The sequence below is a fragment of the Penaeus monodon genome, unplaced genomic scaffold (assembly GCF_015228065.2).
Source record: "Penaeus monodon isolate SGIC_2016 unplaced genomic scaffold, NSTDA_Pmon_1 PmonScaffold_946, whole genome shotgun sequence".
Taxonomy (NCBI): domain Eukaryota; kingdom Metazoa; phylum Arthropoda; class Malacostraca; order Decapoda; family Penaeidae; genus Penaeus; species Penaeus monodon.
In genome coordinates this window covers 35,001-47,731 of record NW_023664836.1, presented here as the reverse complement: position 1 = coordinate 47,731, position 12,731 = coordinate 35,001, and the positions used below count along the sequence as shown (strand labels likewise).

General features: G+C 29.4%; 1 protein-coding gene and 2 pseudogenes across 1 annotated transcript in view; all 3 read left to right on the top strand.

Annotated features, from left to right (window-relative positions):
• The first annotated feature begins 4,452 nt into the window (after positions 1-4,452).
• LOC119572071 lies at positions 4,453-5,816 on the top strand (annotated as a pseudogene).
• A 1,165-nt stretch (positions 5,817-6,981) lies between these two features.
• LOC119572070 lies at positions 6,982-9,528 on the top strand (annotated as a pseudogene).
• Positions 9,529-12,205: 2,677 nt separating this feature from the next.
• Positions 12,206-12,731, top strand: part of LOC119572069 (heme-binding protein 2-like) — a 1,394-nt gene continuing 868 nt past the window's right edge. Inside the window, exons 1-3 of the mRNA XM_037919075.1 lie at positions 12,206-12,256; positions 12,462-12,521; positions 12,672-12,731. The exon at positions 12,672-12,731 is cut by the window's right edge and continues 73 nt beyond it. Coding sequence (XP_037775003.1) covers positions 12,221-12,256; positions 12,462-12,521; positions 12,672-12,731 — 156 coding nt within the window. The 5' untranslated portion in view covers positions 12,206-12,220. The remainder of the gene's footprint in view (positions 12,257-12,461; positions 12,522-12,671) is intronic.

Sequence of the window (12,731 nt, the reverse complement as noted above, 5' to 3'; positions counted from 1 at the left end):
TATTTAAATTTTTATTTTAAAAAAAAACATTTTTTATAAAATATAAATTTTTAAATTTATTTAATTTTTATAACAATTATATATATATTTTTTTATTTTTAAAAAAAAACTTAAAATATTTTTTTAAATAAAAAAATTTTAAAAAAATTTATATTAAAAAAAAAAAAATTTTTATTAAAAATTTATTATTTATATATACTATATTATAAATATATATAATATATAAAATATATTTTTATATATATAATAATTATATTTTTTTATTTTATTTTATATGTTTATAAAAATTGTATATAGAAAATGTTTTTTTTTAATCATTAATATATAAATGTATATTATTTTTTATTTTTTTTTTTTTTTTTTTTTCTTTTTACAATTGGGTTCAGTTGGTAAGTTAAATAATCTCCGTTTATTCCGCCACCGGATTCCTTTCCAATATTTCTCACAAATAAAAATTTGTTTATTATTAGAATTACTGCCGCTCAACATCTAATCATTAGGGGCAAATCTTTTAAAATAAATATTAAAATTTTTTTAAAAATTTTAAAAATCTATCAAAAATGCCTTAAAAATACAAAAAATTTTTTAAATCAAGATAATTTTATCTCTAATGTATAAAACTATTCAAAACATTATCAAAATTTAATTTTTTAAAAAATATTAGCCCCCCTAAGGAAAAATAAACCGCTATGTCACAATCCCCCCCAAATACATTTTTCGGTTATGGGGGGAAAAGTACAACGTCTTTGGTCTGGAAGTTGACATCTTTCCCGCTCTTCGCTTTTAATGGCTTTGGCCCCGACAAAGACTTGTTTTTTTTTTTACCATCATGGCCATATGTTTTTGGTGCCCGTTCTTGTCTTTTTTTCAACACCACAGCACACGCACACGCACAGCACACCAACACACACACGCACACACAGTGATATAATAGAGAGAAAACACAAAACCCCAAAATATTACCACGCATAACTTTTCCAGGGAAGGTAATCGGAAAGTATAAATTTTTTGATCGCAAAAGTAAACAAAATTTATATATATTTTTAATGTGCTCACCCCCCATAAAATAAGTGGCTGTTTTTAAAGGGGAGCTTCTGGTATCCGAGGATTGCTCCTACCTGCCGGACCCCTAACAACTTCCAAAAATTAAAAAAACAGTCTTTAAAAAAGGGGAAAAAAGGGCAAAAATTTTATTATGGGGCCCTTTTGTAAATTCTCTGTTCCTCCTCCTCTTTAGAATTTAAACGTTCATCTCGCCACACTCTCTGCCTCTATGGATCCGTTTCTTTAAAACACGTCCCCCGAACTTTCCTGTGCACTTTAAAAGAGACATTTCACCCCCCATGCGCATTCAAGCCCCCTTCACTACCCCTTTAGGCACTTTGTTTTATTCTTTCAAAAAGTTTTCTAAACCCCCCCTTTTCCTTTTTTTGGGGTCCCCTTTCTGGGTGCGGGTCGATATGATGTCAACCCTTTTGCAATAAAGAATTCGAAGCCTTTTCAACACTTTTCCTGCATGTGGGGGGAGTGGTAGGGGGTTTTTACGCCATTTCTCCTGGCACTTGATCAATACTTTGGTCTTTTTCTAAATTTCCCCCGCCCATCTGGGGCTTAAAAATTAAAACATGATTTTCCCCTTCCCTTATTATTTTTAAAAATTTTTTAATCCTTTTCCCCCTCTTTTTTTTCACCACCTTCATTTATTTTTGGGCGGCACTAGGTTGGGACACCTTTTTCACTTTTTCATCCAGACTTCACCGGTTAACCCAAAATATATTACTATATATTATATATATTAAATATAATATTATTAAAAATTTAAAATTTTTATATAATATTTATTGTTTTGTGTGTGTGTTGTGGGGTGTGGTTTTGTGTATGTGTTGGTTGTTTATTTAAATTTAAAAAAAAAAAAAATTGGGGGTTTTTTTATTATGATATATATTTTTTTGCTATGTTTTTAAAATTTTTTATATATATATAAAATTTTTATCTTATATATATTATATATATATATAATTTTAAAAATTAAATTTTTTTATATATAATATATATATATATATATATATATATATATAATATATTTAATTATAATATATTAATATATATATATTATTATAATTTTAATTATATTTAATATATTAGTTTATTTAATTAAAAATATTATATTAATTAATTTTATTATAATATTATAAAATATATTTATATATTATATATTTTATATATATTTTATATATAGATAATAAATATATTTAAATAAATTAACATGTTTTATATATTAATTATATATATATATAATATATATTATATATATATATATATTTATAAAGCTCTATGAGTTCAAATCTCAGACAACGGATGTTCCAGTGATAACAGCATTTTCTTTTTTTTCTGCCCGTTTTTTTATAAAAATTCCCAAAACCTGTTTTTTTTTTTTAATTTTGGGCCTGTAACGGTTTTATCATGGAGGGCAGAAGATTTTGAAGACCTTTATCCCCCAAATCAGTGCCAAATTTTTGATTCAAAATTTTCCCCAGCATGTATAGATACATGCTAAAAAGGTACAGAAAATTTTTTTGCATCTTTAAATATTTTTGTACGAGACACTTATAAAATAGACTAGTCTCTGTGGGACTATATGAAAAATATCGTCTGGGTGGGTGGGGTATCAATTGTTCAAGGGAAAATGATGCAAAAAGAAAAAAGTTTTAATAGTTTTGGGTAATGTTCCCCCTTTTTAAAAAGGCCAAAAAAATTTTTTAAACCCTTTGGAAAATTATATTTATAATGAAATAAAGTCTTAGGAGTTTTTTTTTTTTTTAAAAAAAAAAAAAATTTTTTAAAAAAAATTTTTTAATATTATTTTAAAATTAAAAAAATTTTATTATATAATAAAATTTTAATTATAAATTAAAATTTTAATTTATATTTATATATATTATAATATTATATTATTAAAATTTTTTATTTAAAAAATTTAAACATATATCATATATTTATATATATTATTTTTTTATATATTAACCCATTATATATAATAAATTTAATATATTTTTATTTAATATAGCTAAAATTAATAAAAATTTTAAAATTATATTTTAATTATTATCATTATAAAACTAAAATTATATAATAATGTATATTTTAAAATATATTTTTTTGATATTTTATATATAAATTTTAAAATATATAATATATATTATAAAATTATTTATATTATTTATATATATATTATATATATAATTATTATTATATGAAAATTTTTATTTAAATTTTTTATATTTTTTTTAAACAAAAAAAAAAAAAAAAAAAAAAAAAAAAAAAAAAAAAAAAAAAAAAAAAAAATTATTATAATTTTAATTATATATATTATATATAATATATATATTATATAATATATGTATGTATGGGGGGTATTATTCTTTACAAACATATGTTATAAACATATAGATATTACCATATTTTTTTTTTTTTAAAAAAAAACAAATAATTTTTTATTTTATTTTTATATATTTATACCCTTTAAATTTATTTTATATATTTTATTTTGGGTAAATTAGGGGTTGGTTTTGGAAGTCATACATAAAAAAATTTTAAGGGAAACAATTGAATCAACCATTGGTGAAAATTTATACCTTAAAAATTAAAATTATTAATTATATATATAATATAATAAATTATATTTATATAAATAAAATTATAATTTAATACATAAATTATATTTTTTATAAATAAAAATATATATTTTTTATAATATAATATTATAATAATTTATTATATATAAATATATATATTTAATATTTTAAAATTTTATATATCTATTTTATTTATTTTTATACTTGTATTATTTTAATATTTTATTTTTACATTACATTATTTATATATAATATATTTATTTTACATTTCTATTTTAATATATTATATTTATATATGCACATATTTTTACACTATGTATAATAATATGGTGTGTTTTTTAAAGGAATAATACCCACCTCACTAAAAACAAAAATATATATGTATTAATTTTCATATAATACATCATATATTTATATATACATTTTCTATTGTACATGCTTTATATATTAATATAATATATGAATTTTATTATTATTTTAAATAATTATATTTTATATATGTATGTATTAAATAAATTAAAATTATATATATATATATTATATTTTATTATATTTTAAAAATTATATATATTATTTATAATATATAATATTATATTTTTTTGGGGTTTTTCTTTAATGTAATATGTTAGATAGAATGTTATTTTATCACACCTATAATGTATTACTTTACAAAAGTACATAGGGTTATGTTTTAAACCTTATAAAACAGCGTGGGAAACCGCAATATCTGTCTGCCCCCCTTATCGCTTAAAATCGAGTTGGCATTAAAGCGGACCAGATAAAAACCGCCACTTCCTTCTCAACTCACTCGCCAACCATGAGGACCTTCGCAGCTCTTGCTCTGTTGGCTCAGGTGAGCCATGTTATCGTTATTCCCTTGTTTTCTTTAATGAAGAATGTAAATTTGCATTATTATTCTGCTTAGAGATACTTTTTAATTGAAGTCATAAGGAAGGATATTCAATTAAATGAGATTTACGATGGTATGCTCCGACCGGACTTTATAAAAAAGTGAAATCTGTTTCTCTGGGACCTCAGTATCCCAGCTCGCCCTAGCCATCGAAACGGCTCCTTATAACCGGGTTTAAACTTGCTGAGGTAAGTATTTCCCTTCGAATCTTAACTTTTTATTAACTAAATAATCTAATATCTGAATTGCCCTTCTTATTATTTTATTAATTTATGTATTTACTTTTTTTTTATCCCATTAAAGACAATTTGTATAACAAGAAATAAATGTCAAGGGTATATTTGCAGGACGTACGAGGAGCGCGTGTACCGGCGCAGAAGTGGGTCCCACATCCCATCTCCCCATCTCTCACCACGAAGCCACCAATGACGTCATGTTCCGCAAATTGTTAAAACTACATCGACGGACAGAATGATGCAGGTGTGACTTTTGGTTTATATGGTTTTGTCATATTAATCATATTTTTATAACACGCACACACTTTTCCAACACACAGAAATATATGTGTGTTTTCACACTAAACACATACTCATATTTCCTAAATGTTTGAAAAAAAGAAACACACATACCGAGATAAACACATAAATGAAGGTGATTTCGAAAAGTATCTGTGCAAACTACAAAGAAAGAACAAGAGAAAGAAGGATAGAGAGAGGCAGGGTGAGATGACATTCCGAAATTTAAAAAGCGTCTATCCGCTTTTTGGCGCCATGAAGATCGACCATGACAGCCCCCGTGACCACGCTGGTCATCCCCGGGGAAGGACCCAACTGCGAGAACAACTTTACCATGAGCTTCTACGTCCCCGCCGCCACCAAGACAACCCGCCCACGCCCACCAACCCTGCGTGTACATCGAAGAGCGACCGGAAATGCACGTGTTCTCCAGGTAAACTGGCCTTCATGTTCCTTTTCTTTAACGCAGTTTCATACGGAGGCAGTCCCTTTGCTCAGTGAAAACTAGATCTGTGATACAAACCCTGACATAATGAAATGCTTTTGTGTAGGAGGTTCCACGGGTTCGCTAGCGACGAGGACTGGATCGTCAACGCCGCGCAGCTTCACGACGAAACCCGGTGGCAGCCGGCGAGGAGGGGGTCGAAATTCAAACACTACTACACCGTTGGCTACGACTCTCCCTTCGTTATCGTCGGCCGCAACAATGAAGTCTGGTTCATAAAAAATGATAGAATTAATCCTCATTTACTCTAGTGTCAACTTATTTATTATTTATTGGTATTAATTGATAGATATATGCGGACAAATATACACCATTTAGAAACGGTTTATTTGCTTATCCCTATGAATAAAAATGAGACTAATGTTACATACGGATCCAATTCAATTGTAAATGAGTTCAGAAAAACATAATTTTAGTAGTCGCGCTACTCTACTTATTGTTTTGGTCAACAAGGCAATAAGAATTTAAAATTGGGGCTACCATCTCTGTCCCTTACGAGACCCTGAGAAAGGATTACTAAATTTGTTAAAAGAAATTTTGCATCATAAACTGCCCGTTAGACTGTAGGTGACCTACAGAAACGCTTGGTGGGGTTCTGTAAAGGGTTTTTTGTATATTGCAGTGGTAATGATATGTTTTTTGTTATAAGCAAGCATGAATAAAATTGTTTAATATATATCTAGTGTATATATTCTTGAAAAAAGAATTGTTTATACTCGCCTCCCTCAACTCCCTCATTGTGGGTGATATTGTATTAATTTCCATGTTATTTGCAGCCTTTTTGTTGTGCATGTGATACCTGGGGGGCCTAAAATCAAGAACTGCAGTGTTTGCATTACGCCCTTTCGTAATCAAGCTGTACTTCAAGTGCTTATGCCATCCATGTGATTGTTGTTAACCAAACCAATATTTTTTGGTTTTATGTATGGTTAGGGTTGTTGAATATATATCTATAAAAATTAATATATCAAAACTGTGATCGATCTCCCTTCAAATTAACACTGATAAAACATCAGAGAATTATTTAGACCAATTAAATGAAAACCCCCATATGCTCATTTAGTAATCCGTTTCACAAACCGACTATTAACGTTTGACTGTTAATCGAACAGACAAGCATAGAAATGTAAGATCACTTCAGGTTTGGAATGACAAAACGTTCACTTTTTAAAACACATGCAGTTATCAAACATTCATAACCATACATACTTCTCGCTAAAAGCAGTCTACCGAATGGAATATATCCTGTGGGGTCAATCACGCAATATATCACAACAAAGGTTTACTGCTTGCAGCAAAAGGAGAATATTTTTTTTTTACGTTTTTACAAATATCGGAATACACGTTCGGTAAGTGATCAATAATCTCCGTGTATATCCCGCCACCTGGATTCCTTTTCCCAAAATATTCTCACAAATGCAAGAGATTTTGTCCTCGAAGGTTGAACGTCCGGCGAATCATGGAGGTAATTTTTCCTATAGATTTTAATTTTCTAAATTTCTTTGTTTTGTTTTTTAATGGTTCCAGGATACAACTCCCCCCATAACGATTATATATAAGAATTTATAAATACATATATATAAATATATATTATATATATAGATAGATAGATAGATAGATAGATAGATGTGTGTGGTGTTGAATATACATATTTGTATACATATTTTACATATAAACATGTATATATTATATGCATATATATATATATATATATATATATATATATATAAAATATATATATTATATATATATATATATATGTGTTTTGTGTGTGTGTGGTGTGTGGATATATAAAATATTATTATATATATATATATATATATATATTTAAGTGTGATATTATTGGTATATAATATATATATATATATATATTTGTATATGTATATATAAATAAAATTATATATATACGTATAATATTTCATATATGCACACATTTATATGTGATGCATATATACATATATAAACATTATATTATATATATATATATATATATATATATATATATATATATATATATATATATTTTACATGTGTGTACACATATACATATATACAAATATAAATAAATATACAAATAGATACAACAAATATAGATAAATATATAAATACCTACATACACACATTAAATATATATACATATATATCATATTGTATATCGGTGTATGCTTATATATTCGGGTACATATATATAAATAAAAATATATATATATATATATATATATATATATATATATATATATATATATATATACACACAAAACTGTGTGTGTACGAATATATATATACGATTAAAATAAACATCTATATATATACATCTACATATATAAATATTGATATAGATATAGATATAGGTAGATAAATATAAAAATGTAGATATACGTATGTATGTGCGAAATTATAAAGTGTGTATGTATTACAAAAAAGTATCATTTATGTCTTCATATACGGGAATGTGATGTGTTTTACCACTTATAAAACAGCGTGGGAAATCTTCTCGTCTGCTTCCCTTATCGCCTTACATCAGAGTCTGGCCTATATAAAGCGGACCAGATAAACGGCCGCCACTTCCTTCTCAACTCACTCGCCAACCATGAGGACCCTTCGCCCGCTTTGCTCTCTTGGCTCAGGTAGCTCATGTTATCGTTACTCCCTTGTTTTCTTTAATGAAGATTGGCATGTTTATTGAAATTCAACTCACACTGCTAATTCAATTCATTAGGCAGCAATTTTAAGTGAAGTTAGATTTACGAAGGCTTACTTCGATAGGACTTTTCATAAAAAGTGAAATCGTGATGGCCATTTAAGTTTAGATATTCTCCCTTTGGTCCCCCAGGTGTGCCATCTCACCGTTTGGGATCGAATCGGCTCCTTATAACCTGGTTAACTCTGCTGAGGTAAGTAGTTTCTTGGAATCTTAATTGCTTAATTTACCGATAAATTTCTTGATATTAGAATTGTCTGCTTCACAAAGCTTTTGTCTATTGGAGTCTCCCTCCCAGGGAAAAATAATTTGTGTAATAATTAAAGCCAAGGGTCTGTTTGCAGACGTACGAGGAGCGCGTGAAACCGGCGCAGAAGTGGGTCACCACATCCCATCTCTCCATCTCTCACCACGAAGCCACCAGGGGACGTCATGTTCCGCAAATTGTTCAACTACATCGACGGACAGAATGATGCGGGTGTGATTTTTTGGTTTATATGGTTTTGTCGTATTAATCTTATTTCTATAGCACGCATACACTTTTCCACACACATTGATATATATGTGTGTATTCACAACAAAACACACTTTACTCCTGTTTGCTAAGTGTGTGAAAAAAAAAATAAAAAAAAAATAAAGACGCATACCGAGATACAAACATAAATGAAGATGATTGCAAGTAATGTGCAAACTGCAAGAAAAAAACAAGAGAAAGAAGGATAGATAGAGGCAGGGGGAGAATGACATTCCGAAATTTAAAAAGCGTTCTATCCGCTTTTGGACAGCCATGAAGATCGACATGACAGCCCCGTGACCACGCTGGTCATCCCGGAGAAGGACCCAACTGCGAGAACAACTTCACCATGAGCTTCTACGTCCCCGCCGCCCCCCACGACAACCCGCCCACGCCCACCAACCCTGACGTGTACATCGAAGAGCGACCGGAACTGCACGTGTTCTCCAGGTAACTTGGGCCTTCTGTTCCTTTTCCTTAAAAGCAGTCATACGAAGGCATGCCCCTTAACTCAGTGAAAAATTGATCTCTGATACAAACCTTGACATAATGAAAATGCTTTTGTTGCAGGAGGTTCCACGGGTTCGCCACGACGAGGACTGGATCGTCAACGCCGCGCAGCTTCACGACGACCTTGGCAGCTGGCGAGGGGGGCGTCGACTTCCAGACCTACTACACTGCTGGCTACGACTCTCCTACGTTATCATCGGTCGCAAAAAACGAAGTCTGGTTCATGAAAATGACATGAATTGATCCTCACTTTCTTTAAAGTCAACTTTATTTATTATTTATTGGTATTATTAGAGATATGCAAACATAAACATACACTTACTGAAGAAAGAATCTTTTTTTATCCTCATGTATAATGAGACTAATGCATAACGCAACCTATTTAAATGTAAAGATGTTCAGAAAAGCATTAATTTAGAAGTAGGAGATTCAGTGAAAGGGGTTACTATACTTGTCACAGTAATTTTGCATCCTAAATACTATTTGTTTGGTGGTATGTGGACCTACAGAAGAGCTAGTGGTTCTTCACTAGCAATTTGTTTCTCAATCGACTTTTTACTTTTGACTGTTCATCGAACAGACAAGCAGAAATATAAGATTACTCATGTTTGTAATGACTGAAATATTCACAGTTAAAATACTTATATGCAGTTAATCAGACATTCGTATCTATATCCCTAAAAGCACCCTTCGCGAATGAAATGTTCCACGACAGAGAGTTACTGCGTGTAGCAAAAGGAGAATCTTAAATGTTTTTTTTTTTTAATTTTACAAATGTCAGAATACACGTTTAGTAACTAAGCAATAACTTTCATGTATTTACCGCCACCAACATTCCTTTCCAATATACTCCCACAAACACAAGAGATTTAGCGTCCTTCCAGTCAGAGAGCTTGAACTCTCCGACGAATTATGGAATATATTTTACAATAGTTTTTACTATCTATTTCTTTATTTCATCATTCCAAGGTGACATTTATTACATAAATCAGTTCCTGGATAACTCTTGAATGGGTTAAACTGTATTGCACTTAAAAAAAAATCTAAATATCTAGTCTTGTTAAGGTTAATGCATTAGTGCAATAGCTCTTTTCGTTGTATAATCAACTGTATTGTTTTGAAGTGCTGACCTTATGCTTTTTCGAAAATAAATGTCTTTGAATTGCAGATGAATATATATCGGGCAGAGGTCTTTACTGTGATCTGTAGTTTAATGTATAATGTTAACAAAATTATATATATTTAATGTATATAACCATTTATGCAAGGTTATGATTATATATTTGTATATAGCTACGGTTATCTCTTATTTTGGTAAAATCCTACAGTTCGTATTTCGTGTCTCTGTTGCTCAACTGACCCTAGGTTAATAACTTTATAATGTTAGCTAAATCCACTTACATAACGATAATTAATAAAGTATATAAATACGTATACGTATAATATATATATAATATATATATATATATATATATATATATATATATAATATATAAGAGAGAGAGAGAGATAGGTGTGTGTGAATATACATATGTATATATGTATATATATGCATACGTGTGTATATTTGTATGCATAAATATATGTATATATTTTTGATACATGTATATATGTGCCTATATATATATAGAAATAGATAGATAGATAGATATAGATATATGCATATACATATACAGACTCGCACACTCATACACATACACACACATACCACACACACACACACACACACACACACACAACACACACACCACACAACACACATATATATATATATATATATATATATATATATATATATATATAGATATATATATATATATCATAATGGTCTCTAATTTCAATTCACAAGAAAACCACTATGTTATCTGGCAGGTCAAGGAAAACTCAGTATCTGTTAGCTGGTTCATTGACTAACAGTCACGTATTATGAAGAGATCTTGTGGTAGACGTGCGGAGGCGGCGTCAGCTCCTACGGGCGAAAGGGGAGGTGCTCGCGGTTCAAGGAACGGACTCGAAACTGACTCCTGCGGGTCTTGCTAGGTCGCTTCAGCCTAAGGCGTGGAGACACAGCTGCTTACCGTCGGTTACCAATTCCGGAGCGTTTCCTGTTGTCGCCGAAGGTGAGGTCATGTCCCAGGCGGTTTCCATTGATTAATGGATGTCACACACATATATATATATATATATATATATATATATATATATATATATATATATTATATATATATATATATATATATATATATATATGCACACACACACACACACACACACACACTTATATATGTATGTATGTATAAATTCATATATGTATACATGTGTGTATAAACACATACATATATGTATCTTTACATACATATGCATATATTTTTATATATATATAATATACACATATATTCAAATATATATGATGCATATATACATATAATATATGTATAGATACATTTATTTCAATGTGTATATTTAAGCATATAACATATATTGTATATATATATAATATATATATATATTATATATATTATATATATATATATATATTGCGTGTATGTTTATATATTTGAGTACAAATATATATATAAAAATAAACAAAATATATATATATATATATATATATATATATGTATACATATGTATATATGTATATATACACACATATACCTGTGTGTATGTATGCACATATATATACGAATAAAATCCTATATATAGACAGATATAGACATACGTCAGTATGTACACAATTATACAGTGTGTATGTATTATACAAAAGTATCATGTCTTCATATAAGTGAATGTGTTTTACGCTTATAAAACAGCGTGGGAAACCTGCAATCTACTCGTCTGCTTCCCTTATCGCCTTACATCAGAGTCTGGCCTATATAAAGCGGACCAGATAAACGACCGCCACTTCCTTCTCAACTCACTCGCCAACCATGAGGACCTTCGCAGCTCTTGCTCTCTTGGCTCAGGTGAGCTCATGTTATCGTTACTCACTTGTTATCTTTAATGAAGAATGGCAAGGTTATTGAAATTCAACTCACACTGCTAATTCAATTCATTAGGCAGCAATTTTAAGTGAAGTTAGATTTACGAAGGCTTACTTCGATAGGACTTTTCATAATAAAGTGAAATCTGCGATGGCCATTTAAATTTAGCTATTCTCTTGGTCCTCAGGTGTGCCATCTCACCCTGGCCATCGAATCGGCTCCTTATAACCTAGTTAACTCTGCTGAGGTAAGTAGTTTCTTGGAATCTTAATTGCTTAATTTACCGATAAATTTCTTGATATTAGAATTGTCTGCTTCACAAAGCTTTTGTCTATTGGAGTCTCCCTCCCAGGAAAAATAATTTGTGTAATAATTAAAGCCAAGGGTCTGTTTGCAGACGTACGAGGAGCGCGTGTACCCGGCGCAGAAGTGGGTCACCACATCCCATCTCTCCATC